Genomic DNA, 25,025 nt, shown 5'->3' on the forward strand with positions numbered 1-25,025 from the left:
GAAAATATAGGAAACGAAAAATACTAAACGAAAAAATATAGGAAATTTAAAATAATTTGATTCTCCTGAAGAAACATGCAAAAGATATATTATGCTAATAAATATCAAAGTGATTTTTTGAAGTACAGCAGTTTAGATTTAAATATTTAACCGTAAAATATATATTTAAGACATCGGATAAATCCTTTTCCTTCTTTTATTAGGATGTATTCCATAGTTTTTACATTTGGTTTAACGAATTTGGGAGAAATCATAAATACTACCTTTTTTCAGTCTAAAAACTGAATATTAAATGTTACGTTTACTAAATGAGAATATAACTTAATCGTAGATAATTTATTTCCATAAATAATTGATAATTATAAGGATACTTGGATTATTACCTTGGTATAAACTGAACGTAACAGTCAACGTAACTTTTCGGATTCTGATATTATTTTTACTTTAAACAAATCTACGGTTGAAGCTGAATATCATTTTACTAACTCAGATGTTATCTGTCAAATTCTCAGTAAGTGGTGGGTAGATTATTAACATACAAACATATTTTTATTGCTGCTAAATCCATGTTATTATGGTATACTGTTGGATTTTTTTGTGGCTATATCAATTTTTTAAGGCATAATTGCAACAATTTTTCCTTTTTTTCTATTGCAAAGAGCCTTTAATTGTATCGTTATATGCCTCCAAAAGTGAATAACGAAATTGAGGGAATGATTCTTACATTCTTTACAACAATATTTTCTTTAAAGAATGTATGTTTATTTAATACTAGACACTTCTTTTATATACTGTTTTCAGGAAAATTGATCACTAGTAGATGTATGAAAAACCTTTAGTTTTAATAATTTCCTATATCTTAGAGTATTACCGAAAATACATATAAAACTGGTTTGTGAGTAGCTGATATGACATTAAATATTCTCTTTGATTAATAATCAACACTAATAATTGAAATGGAATAAATTTTTTTAATAAGGGAGTAATGTGTTTTAGCTAAATTTTTTCAGCTAATAAACTACCAACTAACAAGTTGACACCCATTTCCGCTAAAATTATTTTTTAAAAGCTTTTAAATTTTTGTCTGTTTTCTCTAATTATCATGTTCAATAAATGAATTTCAACACGAATTTTTGTCAGCGAAATCTACTGTATCTAATTCGGCAAAAAAATCCTCCTTTTCAGAATCTACTAATAAATAATATTTTGTGCATGGAATTAAATTCCTCTAATTTAATTCCGAAGAATGGCTTTAATAAAGATTACCAGTTAAAATTTTAACTGGATGGATTTCTCAAGTTCCTTTCAAACTGTGTTCACGACGTATCACCACTTTGTATTAGATCTTATTCTGTATAAATCTGTGAGATGCGTCTGAAATTTCTATTTTAAGGACGAGTCTGTTATCTATTATTTAATAAATTCTGATATAAAGTCAACGGTAATAAATTTAGAGAAAATTGTTTTACATTTTATAGCCTGGTTATTTAATGAAACAACAGAATTAGATTGGATTACTTGACACATTGTTTGGATGTCAAAGATATTAATCAAATTTCGACGTCAAATATTCGAGAATGATAAACGGTTATTATGTTACGCCATGTGTGATAATTCAGTTTCAGCTGTAGTAAAAACATGTGCAATCTACGAAATCGTTTTACTACATATTTATAGTTAAATTTTACTACGTATTTATAAATTATCTAGTTAAATTAAACGAAACATTTTGGATAACAGGTATGATTGATTATCATTCGGAAATGATAATGTTGAACTACCTTTTCGCAAGGGACCTTATCTTTTTCTACGTTATCATTTACTACGTTTGGTCATAACGTATTTATAGAATTTTGCTCATAGTAAAGCGCTAATCGATTGGATTCCACCATTCATTACCATAAATAAATAAATAAAATGTCGAATTTTTCTATGATCCCAAAAGAGACTCATTTATAAGTACTGTAATTTAATTCTAAGTGAATAAAAAAAAATAAAATAAAATTTTTTTTTTAGATTTTAATTTATAGTACTGAACTATTTGCCATCAATTTACATTTATTTCATTTCTTAAGACAAAATCCGCGAACGTACCCATTATTAAGGTTGTGAATGTGACGCTTTTGACAAATTGCCAGTGTCATGATATTATAGAAATTTAATTCCCATAAATGAAGGGTTTATTACGTGCATAAAGATAAACGAAGAGAAATTCAGTAATCACCGAGATCGATTACACAAATTTTCAATTAATATTTTAAACGAGATATGTTTAAAATGCTTCCCGACAGTCGATATATCTTACTGGTCTCTGGTACAAATAATTCTAGAAATATCTGATCATTCGTCAAGGTCCGCAAAGATTTGTGGAAGGTTTCCGACTCACCATTATTGATTAACAAAAAGAAATGGTATCCCGCACTACTCTATTTACAACATAACTTACAAATAATAATATTTTAAATCCATTCTCTAAGGTGGAACTACACAGATTTCACTTTCCGTTCCTTTGCTTCTGAATAAGCCGGCAGTATTCTGATGTCTCAGTCATATACGATTGCAGATTGCACAATACTTTACAAATATTTTCGTTTAAATTCAGAATTTTACATAGAAAAATGACTTAAAATTATATTACGTCGCAATATTAAAAAAATCATGAAAATGTATCCAATAAACAAACAACAATAATAATAATGCTTTATTATCTACTTTTAAAATTAATACCATAAAAATTACAGGTATGTTAAGGGTCACATTACATTATTCTGATCGTATTTTGGAGTAAAACTCAACATCATTCAAAATTAGAACTAAACAAATATAATTAATTAAATGAAAAAATGATTTTTTTTTGGAACCAAAAAAAATATAATTATTAACAATAATTATTTTTCATTACTATCAATTAAAATACCCAATCATTTCATTACCAATTTTAGCACTATCAAAATTAGCAGATACATTTCTCGCGAGCAAGCAAGAATGCACATTCTTTCATTTATACTTAGTCCTGACAAAAACTATCTTGCCTCTCAAAAAAAATATATTATACGCTGTTAAATGTTTATCTGAATCATTACAAATACATAATCAGAATCCAAATTTACTTCCCGTCTAGTTAAAACGATACTGATTACAGTTTAAAAATTTTTAAGTCTGGTAACCAAATCATTTTTTTTCGAAAAGTTATTATTTGAAACATTATTCATATTCCTAAGCCACATTAAGTGATTTTTATTAATATTTACATTGTAAAAGAATTAATTGCATAAACACATTAATAATATTAAATACATATATGTTCATTGTTGAGGTTAAAAATCGGAATATTTGATATTTTATATCAAATATCAATATTTTCACAAATATTTTCTCCATTTTAAGGACTATTTTATATTAGTTATTAGGTTTATATTATAAAAATAATTTAGATATTTTTATTTCATTAAACAGTGTTTCTAAAATGGTGGGTTGGCTATACTTTTCAGATTCTACTTGCAAAACTAAACAAAAAATATCCTTAGGAAATAGCAATTTCTCCTTCGTTCTCCCGCTGTCCGCCATTTTCATATTTTTATAAAAAATTTATGTTTCAAGTTCGGATAGAGGAATCTTACTAACATTTGGTAAGCGTCTTGATAATAAAGTTTTAAAATTAGCATAGAATCAGGACCTAAAAACGTTCACAAATTGCATGCTAGCGGTCATGTTTATCTTTCAATTCGTTATATCTTCATAAATATAAGTTTTATAAAATCTATGATTTTCTAAAGTATAAAACCTTTTATTTTGAATAAAATGACATTTTATTTTGTTTAATCTTTTAACATAGCTTAGTTAGGGCGGCAAATTGATGTAATTTTGTGTCTGTTTTCATGTCCACCACTTTAGGTTCAATTCGATTAAGTATTTATTGATTTTATTCACTGTAAATCGGTATCAAAGTAAGTTATATTTTTTTCACAATAATTGATCTAATAATTTGACAAATGAAACAAATACCTGGGATAATCTTATTAATTGTTTTAGAACATTAGGTGTATTTAAAAAAAAATAAACATTGACAATTGCTAAAAGTTATAAACATATTCAAACTGTCCACCATTACAAATTACAGTTTCCCCAGTTTTTTTTTCTTAGAGATTGTCTTAACCGTTTAGAAATTCCGGTAGTATTCCTAATTTCTTGAAATCCATTTTGGATCATTTGTTGAAGATCCTCAATATTTAGTATTGAAGTTGAATAAACAATATGTTTCAAATGGTTCCTCAGGTAAAAGTCAAGAGAGTTTAAGTCAAATGATCGGGCAGGCCAGGGCAATGACCCTCCGCGGCCTATCCATTTCTCATGAAAAGTTTCATGCAGAAAATCTGATAACAACTGAATGATATGTGCTAGAGCTCCATCGTAGTAAAGCCATATATTTCTTCTTAATTGTAGAGGTAGGTCTTCCAAAATAAGTGGAAGATTTTCGGTCAAATGCTCAAGATTTTCTCCATTTATATGGCAGGTCACAAAAGATAGTCATGAAAAATACCTGCCCATACGTTCAGGGAAAATCTTTCTTGATGGCTACATTGTGAAGATTCTCGTCGCTCCCGATACGCTGGTTGTGATAGTTTTGAACACCATTGCTGTTGAAAAAAGCTTCATATTTACATTTTTAACATGATCACCAGTAAGTGTTTTATTATTAGTAATTACATTTTATTGGGAGAATATATTACTTTATATTGTGGCAAACATACAATTTGATAAAACTAATATTTATGGAAATATAACGGAATGAAAAGTAAACATGGCCGCCGTTTTGTAATTTCCAATGCTAATAAAATTCTGATTATTTGGTAATTTTAAAATTTTTTACCAAGACGCTTATAGAATATTAATGTGACTCCTCTATCCGAACTTCAGATGAAATTTATATATAACAATAACAAAATGGCGGACAGAGGGAGAACGAAAGATAAATAGCCATTTACTTACGGATATTTTTTGTTTAGTTTTATAAGTAGAATTCGAAAAAGGATAGCTAGCTTACCATTGTAGAACCACTTTGTAAATGGATAATCAAATCTTTTAACTTCAAATGGGATTGAGTTAGGTAATTACCACAAGAATCTCTCGTAGTAATCGCCCAGCTCACACGGTGATCGTCAACGGTAAATTTTTTGGTGCTGAATGAGGCAAATCTGAAATGTCATGATCAAAATATCCCAACTCTCACAATTTAAACTCTCTAAACCATTTCACATAATGTCTGGTCACAACAGTAGCCGAACCGTGAGCAGAGGATACCGACCAATCAAGTCATGGGCGTTCTGATTTCCTTCGCTGTCACAAAGGAAAATCTTCAAACTTCATCTGTCACTCACGAGGCGCGTATTAGATTTTGACAAACCTAACAATAAGTTCTCATCGTTTCAAGGAACGTCGTATAACTTGGGTATTGGTAGAGATTGTGGACATAGTGCTCCGTCCATATTATATTTTACCTATAATTCCATAACTCCCCGCTTAACCACACACTTAAAAACGTCTTACATTGAAATATTTTAAAATATTTGTGGTTTAATTGTCAAACTCAGACAAAATGTTTCATATAATATATCTTTTCGGTCAACAAATCGAAAAGGTTTAATAGGTTTATTAATAGGTTTTATTATGAGGAACTACTTATACAACCTTCGTAAAATAATGTATGATACAAGTAAACAACTTTTAACTGCCTGTGTAAAACATTCTTGTTTATCTTTGTAACTTACTTTAAAGTTCGGATTAAATTGAAATATGAATAAGATGCCTTTACAACCTGCCAACAAAAAGTAATCGTTTAGTTAATATAGATTGTGATGGAAAATTCCTATCATATAAATTTTCAATAAAGAATTCATTAAATGATATATTTTTATGTTACAAAAGATTTAAATATTTTCATTCGAAAATATACAATAAACATTTACTGTACTCTTAATTCTACATTATCTTTGTTAATACAATACATATTCCGACAAAATAAATGGATATAATTTATTAAAGAGAATTTTGTAAATACTCAAGGCGAAAATCAAAGTTTGTTTTAAAATACATGTCTCCGTTATTTTCTAGCCGATTAGTGTTTTGTTATAGTTGTTCTATGTGTGTTGCTTGATTTATTATTTAGCATACAGTAAAATAATTTCCAAATCGGCTGATAAACTAGTATGCATCGTTTGATATCTTCAAAGTAATATATATATAATAACACTATATATTCACAGTAAATTGTAAATAATATATTATTTATTCCGTTTGTAGTATGCACCCTGTAAATTTACTAATACTTTACTAATCAAATTTCCCAGCAGTATCCTTAAACTGCTTTGGTATTTATTCTGCCGCTTCGTTAAATCAGTTGATTCGCAATAAATATAATTTTTACTGTGTAGTTATTTATTAATTATTCACTAGTCACAGCTTGAAATGTGTGACTGTATTTTTGGTAGGGTAATTTACGGAGTGCACAACAAAAACAACCTGGTTTTCTCCACAATTTCTTTATTGTTTCAAATATTTAAAAATGAAGAAATTAATCAGAGTAATAGTACAAACTGTAATTCATTTAAAATTGAACACCTTTATATATGATTACAAGTATACATACTAGTTCATCGTTTTCTATATTCTTTTAATTTTCTTAATAAACTGGAAAAAAATAAAATGAATTTTATATTGATTTTAAATAATACAAAAAAAATTAAATTTTACTTACATTTACGAAATTTTCTAAATTTATGACGTACAGTCCAAAAGGTTTTATGTGAAATGGTGCAGTCGACCTTATCATCATTATAAGTAACATTTTCTTAAACCATTGTGGTTTATCTACCCAAGAACACTCTCCCAAACACCTTCGCAGTTCATCGTACTAAAAAATAACATGGAGTTTTATAACTCAATGTCTAATATTAATAAATTCTGTAAGCTTTAGTACAGCATTTAAATTTTTACGCATACATAGTTCAACTGTGTGGTGGGATAACAAAACTACTAAGGAATTTACTTTGTGAAAAAGTTTAATGTCATCATTTTCCAAAAATCTTATCCTAGTTTTTCTTTTCTTTTATAATTCCAATTATTTTAACAAATTTTTTCGTTTGGGTTTTACTCCAAACGACCTAAAGTTTACGTATTACTAAAATTGGTTATACTAAACAATAAAAAATACAAAAGAAATAATAATGTAGTAAACGTTAAACTGTAAACAGATTGCTTGATTTTCCCACAATATATTTATTACAGACAAATATTTATATAAGTCAGTTACATTTCTGTATAAAACTCAAGAAAATTATATCATATTTAGCCATTCTTTATATGTAAAGGAACCGGGAGACATTTTTCCCTTAAAAAGGAATCTCCATTGAAATTATTTAAAATTTATATAGTAGTACTATATAGAACTTCTGAGGGTAAAAGGTAGTACACACACAACGTTGTTTGGAAAAACTGTTCTATAAGTAATTAGTAGAAAATAATGCCAATTATCATGGATATAGCAGGTTGATGAAACACTAAGAAAAACAATAAACCAAAAAAAAAAATTAGGAATTAAACTGTAAAAAAACAGAGTGGAAAGGAGTGAAGAATTGATAAATGCACAACACGCAGCGGGAGTAATTACACGTTGGAGCTACTAATGTCCAGGTCGTGTACCCGCTTAAATCTTTTAACAACCTCATCGTTGTCTAGGAGGTTTACCGGCAAGCGGTTAACGTGGTCATTTAGAGCTGAAGTGCAGGTTTGTTTTCAACAAACCAGCACTTCAACTATACACCTCGCTAATTTGTTCTGAAACCGCAATATTATTTCAAAAATTGTTTTTTTTTGTCGCGCCAGGCAGCCAGAACTAGTCAAAATGCAACTAGAAATCTAAGAAGGCTGCCGAACAGTATCTCTTCTCCTCTAAGCTCCGGCTAATGACGTTAACAAGTCTATGCATTAGCTCAGCAGTAGAGTGCCCACTACCGAAACCAAAACGGTGATCTGGAATAACATGACACTGCTCCAGAATTCACCACATCCTCCGAAGAAATAACTTTACAAATAGCTTCAAAAAAGCAGGCAACAGGCTTTTTGGCATTTACGAGGATATTCATGAACAGGTTTACCTGGATTCAGTACCATAACCATTTGTGAAACTTCCCATTCGAAATGGATGTATGTCGTCCGAAGGATACCATTAAACAGGTGTGTTATGTACCGGATCGTTTGACAAACCAAACTATAAATATATCACATTAGTGAAAGTCAAGCCAGGGGCTTTCTGGGAGTTTTACACTCTCTCAATACGCATTAGCTCATCAGTAGAGGAAGACTTTTACTCCATCTGATCACTTGTAGAACCTCTTCTGAAGTCTTAATATGTAGACTCATTGGAATTAGGCAGTTCAAGAATTCTTAGACTTTCTCTCCTCAAGAACCCCATATATGAAGCTGTTGAAAGTCCTCTTTCAAGGATGGAGGAAATTATTCAGTCTTTTTCATTGTCATTCCGTGGCATAAAGAGTAGCTCACTCTGGGAGAAGGGGATAGATTCTTAAGTTAATTACTTAATGATTTTTTTTAAATAGATTCAGTCCAAGGGCGGCCGTATTAAAGCATGTTGAATCTTCAAGCCTCCTGTAGGATTGCAATCACTTAGCCTCCTCTTCGCAGCAATAAGATCCTCCCTTCCCTTTGATAGCCCACTTCATACTTATCCTCACTTCTAACCAGGGGTGTCAAGCGCCAGTTAGCTTACTATATGAATCCCAGTCTGTGTTGTTATTATAGAGGATATATATATATAGAGTATATTTCTGAAGGCCTTCAGATCTGAAGATCTTCTGATCTGGGGATTAGCAGATTTTTGTTATGAATTTGGTAAGATGTCCTATTAGGTTACACATTGTCTGCTCCAGAAACTCAATGTTGCAAGTTTTCTAATGTAATGTGAAAGTTTTTCTAGTTTGTTTTCAGCATACTATATGCATAATGCTCAACAGACGCAGAGTAAGATAGTAGATCCGCAATAAAACGTCCTGATCCCTAGACGTTTACCTACCCAATGACAGGAAATTATTATATCCAAAACGAAGGAAGCAATTCGTTTCTCCTGAGTTCCGATTGGAGTGATAATCTTCGTAGCCAGTAGCTGCTCCCTTTGTCTTTGCTTTCTGTTCATGATTTCCTTATATATTCTCCATCCCCCATATTTGCAGGATGGTCTGAAAGGCAGAGCACGCAAACTGCCGGTGTGTTCTATCTTTAGGAAAATCCATACAGTCTTACTACTCTCAGCACTTTACCGCAACTGTAGGGCCAAATACACTCGTTCTTCGTGTGACCAATCTGCTGTTAGCACGTCAACTGGACCCAGCCAAGAGATCTTCCTTGCGATTTGAATACCCCACAGCAGGCGATGTATTTCAGATTAAAATTTCTTTGTTGTTATTCTTCGGCTCAAGGTTGATAAAACATTTACACAAATTTTTTTTGTATCAGATGTCTGTTATTAATTTTACTTAGGACTATTTGACCGTGTTCTTTATGACCTTCTTTAATATGGTTGGTTGGAACGGAATAGTGTAAGATCCTTTGTCCAACCAGGAAGGCTATTTGTCCTTCTTAGTGAAGGTATGACGGGTAAATTTTGCCTCACAGCACCAAGTACATTATCATCCCATTGTAGACAGATCTCCAGATCTTTTGAAATTACAAGTAGCTCTTTACGATTGAATAATCTTTCGCTGTAGACACACTTTTAAAACACCTTTCAATTAATTTTTACCACTGGATAACATTGAGCTTAATCGTTTTTTTTTAACGGGCATCTGCATAACCATCCTCCATCGAGAAGTGAATAAGATTTGATAATGGCAAATTTAGGGATGAATACTCTTATTCTTTAGTCACACTTTCAAACCACCGTTTCAATTAATAAAGCCCATACGCGAAACAAGACTGGCGGGGTAAATATCTTCACCCACCGAATGAAGATTCAAAATGCTGGCACAGAATGCAAGTCGTTGGCAGCAACGGGAAAATGGCATATATCTTCATGGGACGAAAAACTAGCAGCATCTTTCACGATATAGAAACTATTTACGAGTCCGAGGTAACAGCATCAGTCTCGTTGTTTGAGATATCAACTACATCAAACCATAAATACACTAAAACGTTTGCGGCGGGATTGCTTTCTTGTATCCCTTTTCGAGGGCACTAAGGGTCAACGCTTTCTAGATGATATCTGACAATGATTAATAGTTGTCGCCTCATCTGCTTCAACTAGAAGCGCTGGATGCGGTTCCATATTCAACCTCGTCCCTAGGTTGTAGGATAACCCAAATTGGACTTAGAACAGAGAATCAGAAAAAGAAATAAAGTACAATCGGGTATGTGACACAATACCGTGTTGATTTGAACTATAAACAATCCTCATTCTAGAAACGCATTTTTATACACAAATAAAAACCAAAAATACAGAAGCAAAACATAAGGTTTTTTTATTTTTTTGCAATTAATATTTCTTTTAAATATCCTTGCGTGTTTTTGTAATTTTTCAGGCAAAATATGTAATAATATCTTTAAATGCAAGGTTTATTTATTAAAATGTATTGTTTTAATACGTTATTTCCATTTTAATACTGTTTTTTTAGTAGTTTTACGTCGGGTTTTCAAGTCAATTAAGAGTGTAGCTGTGACAAAATAACTAATAAACGGCATGGATTTCATTTCATTAAAAATGCTTCTAATTTTTACTCATGAAATAAATTACAGTGCAATATTAGACATCACATACGGTTTTAACGGTTTTTTCTTAGTTAAATATACCTATTAGTAGAAGAAAGCAAAGACGTAAAATACAAAAATTTACATACTGTAATTTTAAATTTGAAACTTACCTCGTCAATTATTTTTTGCCCATCATTAGAGTAAAAATATAATAAAAGACATTCAATTAAAGCTATACATAAGCATCCAATTTTTATTAAATTATTATTACCCTGAAAATAAAATTTATTTATACTACAAATATAAAAATATTACACAACTTATAAAGAGCGTTTATTTTATTGGAACCCTTCTTTAAATATAGTTTAACTTAAAATGATCCAAATAATTCAAACTGCATGACTATAATTTTCCTTCTCATGTAAATTACAGACAAAAATAAATTTAAATCGTGCTTTATTTACAATAATATAACTTTTAGAGATTCTTTATAAATAAAGACTCAATATCAATATTAACAGTGATATCACTATTTTATCAAAAAAAATTACATAAATTTATAAATAATAATTCGGATAAATGTGATGAATTTGGAAGGATTTTAACATTTCAGTTAAATTATTTTTGAGGTATATACATTTTTCTGCAGTAAACATTTTACTTGTAATGATAGTTACTTCCGTTTTCCTAGAAACAATTTTCAATTTATATTCTATTAAATTTTTGGTTTAACGCTACTGTGGTAGCGGTATTGAGATCTAGTATTATTAAACTTTTTATGTAATTTTATTTGAGAAAATATTTATATATATATATATATATATATAATAAATTATAAAATTTTAATATTGCGACATTAATGACTCACATTAAATGCATCCCTTTTGTCAATAAATATGTTAAATTTAATTAGATTCGACAAAAATACCTACCACTAAACATTTTATTGACACCCAAATTTAAAAACTGATACCATATAATGTCACTGATATTTAAATGCTTTACCTCTGTGCATAAATACAAGTAGAGAATCAGTTGAAAGAAGATGCATTGGTTTGATACTGTTATGCCAAACTGGATTAATTTGTTTACATTTGCCATATTCCTTGAATAAAACGGAAAAAAAACTTTTAAATTGAACAAATTAACTCTTAATAATGTCATAAATTAGAACATATGTACACACCGCGCAAGAGATACATGCTTATTATGTTCCAAGTCGAGAGCCTTGTGTTACGCTATTTAAGCCAGTAATTTTACTGAATAAAATAATATTATAATTTGTGTTTCCTATTAAAAATCAATGAATATAAGAACGGTTAAGATTCGGTAAAGTAAAACATAGTTTTATTTGTATATTGATTCTTTATTGAACTTTTTGGAACAATGTATATTTGTATGTCAGTGGACTAAGTAGTATACTTTTTTGAAAAATGTTTTCATGTCGGATAATTTGTCACTTACCTGCAGATTAGATTATGCTGGACGACCAAATACTTAATGTATAAATTTAATTTTCTCAAATCAATTTTACTTTTAACGAAATTTAATTTAGTACAAGGCCCTTCCTTATCGATATTTGTTACGATTTTATTCGCTGTAACTTTTTCATCACTGAAACGCGTAATTACACTATATTTATCGATTTCTTTTAATGAAATACAATATAATCTTAATTCTGCAATAATCGATTTCGACGTAGCCGAAAACGTGCCGATAGTAATAAAGCCATAACAAGCGGCTAAAATAAAATTTATCGATGACAGACAGTCAACCATGAGAAACATAATCATGGAATGACTGAACTTTTCTGGAATCCAAAATTCATTCGGTAATCGTATTTCTTGATAATTTAAATTATTTCCATATTGTTTCGTTAAAGATAAGTAAATAATTATACACAATGGTGTCATTACTGATATGATAGTAAAAATTATCAATGCACATAACGTAATTTTCAGATAAAATTTTTGTGAAATTTTTGATTTTATTATTACGTTAGTTTTTTCATTAGACAGATTCTTATTTAAGCTATTATAAAAAGTTTCTGTTTTATAAAAATCTTTATCAATTACTTTCATCAACAACCATATTATTTGTGGTTTTAACGCTATTTCTAAGTGTAGCAGTAAAGTCGATAAGACAAAACTAATATCATTCATCGCAGTAAACCGTTTGGTTAGATCAATATTCCACGATTTGTAAGTCTTCATTATCGTACCACACAACATTATTGTTGCCGTTATTCTAAAAATTACTGTTCTTGAAGCGTTTTTTTCTTCGTTAAATCCAAGTAAGTATAAGACACGTTTTATCAGGTTACTTTCGGACATAGCTGTATCGTTAACCTAAAATGGAATAGATACATAATTTGAAATTATTTGATAATAGATTTTTTCCTACTTACTTTATAGTGCATGCAAACGTAAAGTGATGGATCACCCGTAAACCAGAGTTTCTTCACAGGTTGTATTGAAATACGAGAGAAAAACATAGCTAAACTGTAAGGAATTGAATCTTCTACTCTACAATTATCGATTCGCCCTTTTCAAAATGCTATCATATATACGAGTACTTTCATCTATCAGACTATCTAATATATCGTAATCAATCTATCAGACTGAATGATTTTTTTTTTTCGTTCGACAAATAACAAAACTGCTAACTGCACTTCATTTATGTTTAAGATCGGTCGGATATTTTCTGATTCCGTTCTGATCTTTGTTTACCATCTATTCCACTGATTAATTCTACATAATACTGGGGATATCTTCTTTTATTATGTGTTGATACACACATTTCCCGCTATGACAATTCGTATTATTACATATTCTTACAATATTAGGTTAACTTCAATATAGTTTTTGTGAAAAAAAGCGTCGATATACAATAAAGAGTCGTAAAAAAATTCCGTCATATTCTACTTTTACTTCGAATAATATTTCTTATGTATATGTATCACGTCCATATATAAGATATGTAAATTATGTTAATACACAACGATGCCTTCTTTTTAAAAAGGGCTTTTATTTTAATTATTACAAATAATATCCATTCACTTGGCATATTTGGCAATTGGCAATTAATATTAACATTAATATTTGGCAATATGCAATTGTTATCTTCATTATCATCAGTTTTATTTGACAATATGTATTCAAATAGATGTTACTTAACTTCTTTAAATTCCAACATTCAAAATATAATAATATTATAATTATAATATTCAAATAATTATAACATAATTATAACAAACAAGTTATAATATATATTTTTATAATTTTTCTTATATGGATTTTATTATTTACAGGGGAAAACCCAGAAAAATGTCTAATAATAAACTGTGATCGTATTCGAATGTGAACAAAAATAGAAGGTATATAATAAACTTGAATAATTAAAATTAAACTATTTAATTTTAATCTTAATTCACTATATTTTTAATTTTTTGTGTGGATAAATTAATGTAATTTTAAAACTAGTTGTTAAATATTGCACATAGACATATTAATTGAAGAGATAAATTATTTTAAATAATTTTAAGTAAAAAAAATAATTATACCTGTTTTTATTTCTATTAGGTGCATTTGTATTTAAATGTCGTTTGAAATGTACGTTACAAAAATTGCAAACCTAAATTCATTTTAATCAAAAATTATTACTTTTTGGATTCTAAATACAATGAATAAAATTTCAAACGTGTGCTATTTAAAGAAAACATACTTCTTTGTCGTTTTTAAAACTCAAAGTAGAAGTTTTGCTGTATGTTTTCAAATCGTTCCCCAAATTTTAAGTAGATTCTTATCAAGTGTACAGAAGGACTTAAAAAATGTTTGTAATAAAATATAATATATATGAGAAAAAACAATTTACCAGTAAAAAAATTTCCTCTTTTCTGATTGTGATCAGTTACAAATTGAAATTAATTAACAATTTTATAGAAATACACGACCACTTTGTACATGTCACGACTTTTTTTTTAAAGCTGAAATCGATTTTTAATCTTACTGAAGTATGTAAGTCTTTTGTTTCTTTAGCGTGCGGTAACTACTTCCGAAAATTAGAATCAACTCTAATGCAATAAGTAACACTTGTACTTGCGCTGCTTATATAAATGCTTATATCTGCTTGTTTGAGAACAGAAACGGTATTTTTAGAATATACAAATTTAAGTTTTAACATGTACATTTGTAAGAACATTGTATGTAAAATTCAGTACGTAAAATCTATTTTTTACAGAATACAGAAATTCTAAATGTATTCTACGAAAAAATTGAAAGAAAGAAATAGTGAAATATAATCGCGCGAGAAAACGCGTACGACAGTTAAATATTTAATACTAAAAAAAAAATCAATGCTGTACTGAATATGTAAGGCACCATTGTAGCGACTTAAATTTACTACCCAAAATATAACTAATTCAAAAGTAGTATTTTCCTTCTTTTTTTTTTATTCATATAAGTTTCTTATTTTTTTCTGAGATTAGATAAAACGGGTTTGTAAGGAATTACTCATATCGAAAAGATTCTGGTATTTAGTACCTGAAGCTATTATTTTTTATTTTTTTTCATTTGTTAACGGTGTTGCGGGAAAATACCATTTACGTATTCCCCAAAAGGTGGGGCACACCACCCCGTACCCTACCGATTAAAAATCCAATTTCACCGTTCCTTCCCGTCAGAGGTCGGATCCGCAGTTAAGCAATACGCGACCCGGGGTGCCTTTGAGCTCGGGGGTAAAGAGACTACGAGCCTCATCACCTTCGCCCATCCACGAATCTAAATTGTTCTTTAATATCATTAAATGCTAGTTCCATGTAAAGATTACGAAGTAACGGAAATAGGGAAATCCTTGTCGGACTCCCTTTCTTATTACGGCTTCTTTCTTATGTTCTTCAATTATTACTGTTGCTGTTTGGTTCCTGTACATGTTAGCAATTGTTCTTCGATCTCTGTATTGGAACCCTAATTTTTTTTAAATGCTGAACATTTTATTCCAGTCCACGTTATCGAATGCCTTTTCTAGGTCTATAAACGCCAAGTATGTTGGTTTGTTTTTCTTTAATCTTCCTTCTACTATTAATCTGAGGCCTAAAGTTGCTTCCCTTGTCCCTATACTTTTCCTGAAAACAAATTGGTCTTCTCCTAACACTTCTTCCACTCTCCTCTCAATTGATCTGTATAGAATTCAAGTTAAGATTTTTGATGCATGACTAGTTAAACTAATTGTTCTGTATTCTTCTCTGCCCCTGCTTTCTTTGGTATCATAACTAAAACACTTTTTTTGAAGTCTGGCGAAAATTCCCCGTTTGTGTAATCTTTTTTTTTTTTTTTTTTTTTTTTTTTTTTATAAATATTTTCCCACCTACTCCTCTGGAACGGATCTACAATCAAGTTTGACACGCACCAGAGGAGTGTCCTTTACTCTAACTCGCCTCTCCTCCCGCCGGCTGTATGTCTGGCACGGCAGGTCAGTTCACCGGTTAGCTCTTTTATTTATTTTATAGATATTCATCATACACTGATTACTGAGAGTCCACCACCCTTGTTCTCTCAGCAACAGTCACCCCTATTCTTTAATCTCTTCTTTTTTTTATATGATATCATGCTAACCCGACCAATTAGTTTAAAACTTAAGCCACGAAGTCCTCAGGTTTCTTCACCTCTCTACCCATCCACGCAAGCACGAACGAGCATGAGCTCCACCTTCGGCTGTCCGTCATCACAATCGAGCAAGAGCACCACCTTAAATTACCCGTCAACAACAAACAGTTACCTTATGACAGTTTTCAGTATCTTTTAACAAATTTTTATAAACTTATAATATAAGAAACACAAAGTTTAAGAAACTATAAGTTCCTTCACCTTTTATTCGATAATACCTACAAACCAGAGCTCCATCATCAGCTACCCCTCAACAACAACAAACAATTTCCTCTTGTAAGTTTTCAGTATATTAATAAATTTTTATACAATTTTATAATTTTTTTTTTTTTTTTTTTTTTGTGTAATCCACACTCAAAAGCTATATCTCAATATTGCCCATTCTCTCAAATATTGACAAACGGAAATTCCACCTACGACAAGCCGTCATCAGCGAGCGGTTTCTTCTTGACGAGCTTCCTCATCTTTCTTCTTTATAACTGCGGTTATAAACGACGATATCACATTAAAGTTATCCTCGTTAAGTAGCATTTTATCCACCACATTCTCCGTAGATAATGGCCCTATACGCCTTACACAGGATTGCCTGCTTTCAGTCCAACGGTTACATTCAAATACTACATGTTCAGGGGAATCATATGCCCCACAGTAAGGACAGTTGCTGTTATCTACCCTTAGTCTTGCACATAAATAGGACCTGAACGACCCATGCCCTGTAAAAAATTGCGTTATCCAGTAATTTATGTCCCCGAACTTCCTTTCTATCCATGGTCGGATCGAAGGTATCAAACGATGTGTCCATCGACCCGTGTTGGCTACATCACAACGATGTTGCCAATTACGCAGCATCTCTTCATATACTTCTTTAGAAGTTTGTCCACGTGCTATATTCACCCGCATCTCCGCCAGTTGTTTAAGCGGAGGAACTCCTGCAATTACGAGTACTGCCCCTCGGTGAAGACTGAAGAATATGCGCATATCACTCTTAAGCCCATGCGCCGTTGAATTCCTTCAAGGGCTATTCTGTACTTGTCGGCACGCAGAGCTCTTTCCCAGACTTGTATACCTTAAAGTAAGATGGAATTAACTACGTGAGCGTAAATCTTACGCTTTGCAGTTCTGGATCCTGTCATATTACAGAGTAATCTGCTAAGATTTTTGACCATGCATTCAGCGCGTTTACGTATTTCATTCACGTGTGCCGTAAAACTCCTCCTCTTGTCAAGCCAGATCCCTAAATATTGGTTGAAGTCTGTTGCTGGACAAGATTACCCCCTACTCGGATTAGGATGTCAGATATTCTACTACGGCCTGTCATGACTACGTATCTTGTTTTACCGTGCACCATGCGAAAGTTTTAAGCCTTTAGTGGACATCCAGACTTCTGCCATTCGTATCGCTACGTTTGTCATCTCCGATACCTCTACTTCAGTTTTTCCAGTAACAACCAAGGCCAGGTCGCAGCAAAAGCCACTGGGAAAACACCCAGAGGATAACTCAGCCCAAGAATTCCGTCATAGACCAGATTCCAAAGGAGTGGCCCCAAGACAGAGCCTTGAGGCACTCCACACGTCACTTTGAAGCGGAAGCAGGATCTACCCTGGTGACAAACAACAAACCTATCCTGCAGGTAATTCTGGATAATTCTTCTTAGGTATGCAGGAATATCCTTATCTCTCAACGCTTGTAGGATCGCATCCCATTGTTTGTATAATCTATCAATCGCTTCCTCACCTGCACTGCGCAGTAATTGTGCAGGTATACATCAAAGGTGAGGACCCGCAAAACAGGACCCAAAACCGAACCTTGGGGAACTCCACCGTATATATTGAATATCAATTCTCCTTCTTGTGAATTCACTGTACAAGTACTTTCTGAAAGGTATTTCGCCACCTGTCCTCAAGTACGGGCTGATGTTTTTTGCCTGTAATGCCCTATGAATCTGACTCCACTTTACTGTGCCGAAAGCATTTCTAACATCTAAGGAGACAAGAAGCGGAATTCTTCTAGTTCTCCATGTACCCCTTTTTACCTCAAGGGCCCAATTTATTACCTTGTTGGCAGCTAATACGGTGGAGCGTCCCCTCCAAAAACGCAATTGATTTGGGCTAATCCCTTCACCTTCTTCAACTTCTCTAGTAATTCTGGCGGCCAACATTTTTTCAACCGCCTTTCCCAGATTGTTCAATAGACTAAGTGGTCTATACTTCACTTGACCTTGTTCATCATTACTTTTTGGGAGGAAGACCACTCTGGCCTCCCTCCAACATCTGGGAAAAGAATCCCTTTCAAGCCCATAACTGGCCAAGTCCATCATTTCCCAAGGCAACTTCTTTATTAAGCTTTTCAGTATGGCTGCTAGTATGCCATCGATGCCAGGGCTCTTCTTATTACCTAGTTATCCAATTGCACAAGCCAACACGGCAGGCGTAAATCGTCTAGTTTCAAACTCTGGTAAAATAACTCCAATTTCTTCTTCACATGGAAAAAGTTCTTTAAACTGAACCTCTGCTTGACGTTTACTGAGTGTTGGTAGACGCCAGCCAAATTTCTTCATTTCTATTTTGTAGGCTTGGCCCCAGGGATCCTTGTCCAAGTCCTCACACAATCTCATCCAATGATCCCTCTTCGATTTTTTGATGGACCTGTTTACCAATCTCCTCGTTTGAACATATGAGTGGACTGCCATGTCATATTCCTGACCACCTGTAATTTTAAGCCTTTGTTTTTTTCTTCTAGCTTTTTGTAATGCTCTCCGGTAGCCCGCTATTTCATCAGACCACCAGTATACTTGTCCCCTGCGATTGGTGGCTCTAATTTCCTTGTCCATTTCCTGCTCTATGATCGTCGTTAGAGTATCAGGTGTTGCCTCTAATATATTACGGGGCCTATATGCGACCCTTTCTACTATTCTTTCAATCTGTTGTGCCGAAGGTCTTATTGGAAGCTGTTTATCCATAGTTACAAATACTCCATCCTTCATTATTAACTTAACAGCAAATGATCGCTTGCAATGTCCTGATCTAATACACGCCACTCATATTGATCACTTCCTCATCTGCCATCAATGATGACCAAGTCCAATACTGAGCAATGGCCTGGAGCTTCAAACGTCGGAGTATTATCATTTATACAATAGTATCCAAGGACTCCATTAAATCTGCAAGTAACTCTTCTCTCCGGTTATTATAGGAGCTACCAGCTAACCTCGATTTACAGTTGAAATCACCCATCATTATGACCTTCTTACTCTCACAAGATAGTATTCTATGAATACTATCCAGATACTTCTCGTAATCTCCAATACTTCTGTTGGGTGATCTATATGCTCCTGCTATAAATGTGGAGTCCGTCTCTGCCACTACAAATCCCTCTGTTCTTGTTTTGAAGCTCAATGCCAATCTCCCACTCATATTTTTTATTACTACATCTCCAACAGTGTCAGCCATCCAACCGGTTTTGGCTGCTTCGTAGATATTAGGCTCCATAATTATTATTATATCTATATTTTGTTCTATTGCCAGTTCATTTATCAAGTCAAGGAACAACGAGCTCCTGTTTGTGTTTGCTAGAAGTACTTTAAACATTACTGTTACTAGTGCATGCCTAGGCTCCTGTTCTGTGGTCTTGACTGCCACAGTTCAGGCAGTTTATGGGTTCCCGACAGCCCACTATTTTGTGACCCTTTCCTCCGCAGTTAAAACAGAGGTCCATCCTATCAGGGCCCTTACAGTCTTGCCTACGATGGCCTGAACCCCAGCATCGAAAACATTTATCTTTTTCTTCCCTAATAAAGGCTCTGCAGTTGACCCAGCCATTACGTATTCTTTGTTCAACTAGTTTGCAGGCAGACCTGTGCGTTGTCACAACTGTCACATTTTGCGTTTCCGCATAATCTGGCCTAACAGATGAGATCCTCGTCTGATCTTTATCTTCAACTCTGGCCATAACCGCTGCCAATATCTCACCTTCAGACGTGTCATGTTCTATGTCTCTAATGTGAACCACAGTGCGTCTGCCTGCACCTCTCCTGAGATCAACCTGCAGATCCGCCGCCTTATCACGAAGAATATTAGTGAAGTCTGCTGCCTTTTGTGCGCCCTGAATCCTCACATATAGTTCTTCGTTTCTACCTTTTCTTAATAATATGACGTCCTTCGCCTCATCACTGTCTACAGCAGACTTGATAGTTCTTAATAATTCTGCATAAGACTTTCCACCACCCTTAACTACAACTGTACGGCTGTCTTCCGCCGGAGGAGTAGCCCTTTTAATTTGACTTTGGCCGGGCCTAGTTTGTGCCGCCCTGCCAACCGTGTGCATAGTCAGTACTTTAAACGGTTCTTGTCTGTCCCTTGCTAAACAAGAAATTATCTTTATAACATAATTGCCTATATTATTATTAGGCAATATAAATGATACATTGCTTGATTGTACAATAATCTTTTTTATGGCTCTTAAAACAACACCCATTGTGACTTTATCAGAGTCTGATGAATAGTAAAAAATTTTATATTTAGATTTCCTTACATCGAACAAATTGTCACCTATAATTGTTAATTCATCATGAAGGATTTCGCCAGCTTTATATCTTGGCCTCCGTGTTTCAGTATCTTCTCTTATATTCATTTTATTTATATCGCTAATACTACATGTGTCACCCACCTCTGAGGGCAACTCTGTAACAGATTTCAGTTTTTCTCTCAAGAAGTTAGGCCATTTTCTTGGTAACAAGTTTAATAAGTCATCCTCTTCTATCTCTTTGGCCAGTATTTGCTTTAAATCACTTCCGCGACCACTATGTCTGTCTGTGTGGCCTGTGTGATATTTTCAGGAGGGGATGACAGCTCAGTAAGAGCATTTAGTGCCTCAAAGATCTTTTTCAACTCTTGTTCATGAGTTCCTATATACTTGGCCAAGATGGCCCCACATGCTGTTTTAAGGAGAGCATAGCTATACCAAGCTGGTAAATAAGACTCCCCAGAGTGTCTGGTGAGAAGTCTTCTTCTTAAGAGGACCCCTGCCGGGCCCTCTTCTGACCTTTTGCCTCAGTCTTTTTGGTACCTGCCATCTTCTGAGATCTGGTACTTTGTGATGATGTACCCCCTGGTGGAAGAGACCCTCTTCTACGCGTCATGTAAAAAATATACATAAATGATAGCATGATAAACTAAGTTACAGCAGTCTATCTTATCAAGAGATAACAACAATTGAAATTAACTCCAGTATCAAAAGTTTATCAATTTGAAGAATAATAAACAATATTATCGACAGTTACAATTGTCTATGCCATCCACTAAAGATAAGCTACACCCGAATTGAAAACAACTCAAGATAACCACCACTAACCACTGCAACCAGCAGTCAACTATGAACCTTATTGCCAATAGCAATAAGGCCACTCAAATAAAAAACTCAATAAAAAAGTTCAGTCCGCAACCAAAAATCACCAAATTATACTAAACACTCCCGAAAATTTTCCACCGACGATTCCCAATTCGAAAAATCAGATATCAAAACCGTTGATCCGAAAATACCAGTATAAGACAGAGCGCACAACAATACGTCCGAACGCAACAAAACTTTCACTCGAATCGAAACCGACACACACCGACACACCTAGGCATCCCGACCCTCACGACTGGGGCTGCCACACTGCTCTATCCTAAACCCTTCTCCATTCTTAGCGGGAATTACCACCGTATAAAACACGTTGAATGCCCATCAACTTTCTTCTACAGACAATATGTGCTGAACCACGTTATCAATATGCAAACCAGACAAACCGTGTGTATTCCGCAGATCATTCCATCCGATGCACGCAAAAAGAGTATGTGGCGCCGTGTCAATTCCACGCCGAGCCATTCCTGTCCTCGATCTAGCCTTCCAATCATTCCTGACCAATACGTCGACCTCTGCTGGACATCAGCATTCGTCTTTTGGAGACGCGCGTGGCGACCTTAGTTATCAGCAATTGGTTGAGTGTCCTTTCGGCTTTGCAACACGCTTCGACTACATGTTGACTGATCTGTCAAGTGACATGATCTGTCTATGTGAATTCCCAAGTATGTGACGCCGTTAGTAAACTGTTGAGGTTGATCACCTGCCTTTAGATTTATCCGTCACAACACTCACCGTCCAGTAAGAGTTGTACACTCCAATTTATGTCGAGCTAATGTAAGGTCATGCTCCGGCATCCACGTGTTAATCATGTCTAGCGCCACATTTCCTCTGGTCTCTAGCTCAGCCACCATCCTCCTGCTAAACAGTACGGCAACGTCATCAGTAAAAGCAATCGTCTCAGCACCGTCCTGCAGAGAAAGGCGAAGCACCATCGTATAGTGGTTTATCTAGTACATCGTATAGTGGGCCCAGTAGCCGTAGCAATGAGCTCAATACAGCCCTGTGCCCTAGCAATAGCTGTGCCATAGCAATGGGCCTTCTTTGTGTATAAGCCGTCACCCAATATTCACTGAGATATTCCTCGACCTGGCGTCTCAGGTACTCGCTGATTCCTTTGTCGCGAAGCGCAGACATGATTGTCGTCCACGGCACACTCCCGAACGCATTACGTACGTCGAGCATAATGGATAATTGCATGCGCCTGGACCTCCATGTCCACTGTCTCGTGGCGACCGCCCAACGAGACACCTTCATAATTGACCACCGTCGTTACTGCCTGTACTATTGACCTTCCTGGCCAAAATCCGTGATGATTGGGGTGGATGCCAACGTCCGTCTCCAACTCCTCAACTATGCGGGATGCCAGCATCCTTTCGATTGATTTGCCGACATTGTTAATAACGGGCGATACTCAACAACTTGACCTTCTCTAGCTTGCTTGGAGACAAAGATCATGCGCGATTCCTTAAAACAACCCGAGAAGCATTTGTTCTCAAGACCGTAGTTCAGTACATCTGTCATTTCCCATGGCACTTTCAACATTAAACCCTTTAAAACCGCCACCGGGATGCCATCTGCGACGGGACTCTTCTTGTTGTTCAATTTGGCTGTAGCCTTAGACACCTCCTCTTGTGATAAGCGTTTTACCTCGCAATCAATACCATCAATAACACTGTTAATAGCACGGGGAAAAGTTTGCTAATCTGTTCGCTCGCTTGCTCCTTAGAGATGACGGACAATCGTCTACTGACTACTATAAAAACGAAAATATAGGAAACGAAAAATACTAAACGAAAAAATATAGGAAATTTAAATTAATTTGATTCTCCTGAAGAAACATGCAAAAGATATATTATGCTAATAAATATCAAAGTGATTTTTTGAAGTACAGCAGTTTAGATTTAAATATTTAACCGTAAAATATATATTTAAGACATCGGATAAATCCATTTCCTTCTTTTATTAGGATGTATTCCATAGTTTTTACATTTGGTTTAACGAATTTGGGAGAAATCATAAATACTACCTTTTTTCAGTCTAAAAACTGAATATTAAATGTTACGTTTACTAAATGAGAATATAACTTAATCGTAGATAATTTATTTCCATAAATAATTGATAATTATAAGGATACTTGGATTATTACCTTGGTATAAACTGAACGTAACAGTCAACGTAACTTTTCGGATTCTGATATTATTTTTACTTTAAACAAATCTACGGTTGAAGCTGAATATCATTTTACAAACTCAGATGTTATCTGTCAAATTCTCAGTAAGTGGTGGGTAGATTATTAACATACAAACATATTTTTATTGCTGCTAAATCCATGTTATTATGGTATACTGTTGGATTTTTTTGTGGCTATATAAATTTTTTAAGGCATAATTGCAACAATTTTTCCTTTTTTTCTATTGCAAAGAGCCTTTAATTGTATCGTTATATGCCTCCAAAAGTGAATAACGAAATTGAGGGAATGATTCTTACATTCTTTACAACAATATTTTCTTTAAAGAATGTATGTTTATTTAATACTAGACACTTCTTTTATATACTTTTTAAAAGCTTTTAAATTTTTGTCTGTTTTCACTAATTATCATGTTCAATAAATGAATTTCAACACGAATTTTTGTCAGCGAAATCTACTGTATCTAATTCGGCAAAAAAATCCTCCTTTTCAGAATCTACTAATAAATAATATTTTGTGCATGGAATTAAATTCCTCTAATTTAATTCCGAAGAATGGCTTTAATAAAGATTACCAGTTAAAATTTTAACTGGATGGATTTCTCAAGTTCCTTTCAAACTGTGTTCACGACGTATCACCACTTTGTATTAGATCTTATTCTGTATAAATCTGTGAGATGCGTCTGAAATTTCTATTTTAAAGACGAGTCTGTTATCTATTATTTAATAAATTCTGATATAAAGTCAACGGTAATACATTTAGAGAAAATTGTTTTACATTTTATAGCCTGGTTATTTAATGAAACAACAGAATTAGATTGGATTACTTGACACATTGTTTGGATGTCAAAGATATTAATCAAATTTCGACGTCAAATATTCGAGAATGATAAACGGTTATTATGTTACGCCATGTGTGATAATTCAGTTTCAGCTGTAGTAAAAACATGTGCAATCTACGAAATCGTTTTACTACATATTTATAGTTAAATATTTAAATATTATAATTATATT

At 33.4% G+C, this 25,025-nt stretch overlaps 1 protein-coding gene across 1 annotated transcript; it reads right to left on the reverse strand.

The window, feature by feature from the left end:
• Window positions 1-19,549: 19,549 nt before the first annotated feature.
• On the reverse strand, window positions 19,550-19,909 carry LOC142331658 (uncharacterized). Its single transcript, XM_075377678.1, has one exon. It carries the CDS (start codon window positions 19,907-19,909, stop codon window positions 19,550-19,552), a length of 360 nt encoding a protein of 119 aa, XP_075233793.1.
• Window positions 19,910-25,025: the final 5,116 nt, after the last annotated feature.

This window comes from Lycorma delicatula, chromosome 10 (assembly GCF_047948215.1).
Source record: "Lycorma delicatula isolate Av1 chromosome 10, ASM4794821v1, whole genome shotgun sequence".
Taxonomy (NCBI): Eukaryota; Metazoa; Arthropoda; class Insecta; order Hemiptera; family Fulgoridae; genus Lycorma; species Lycorma delicatula.

Bases quoted from the DNA above. Each gene is read 5' to 3' on its own strand.
- LOC142331658 (XM_075377678.1), bottom strand. From the start codon at position 19,909: ATGGAGCCTAATATCTACGAAGCAGCCAAAACCGGTTGGATGGCTGAC.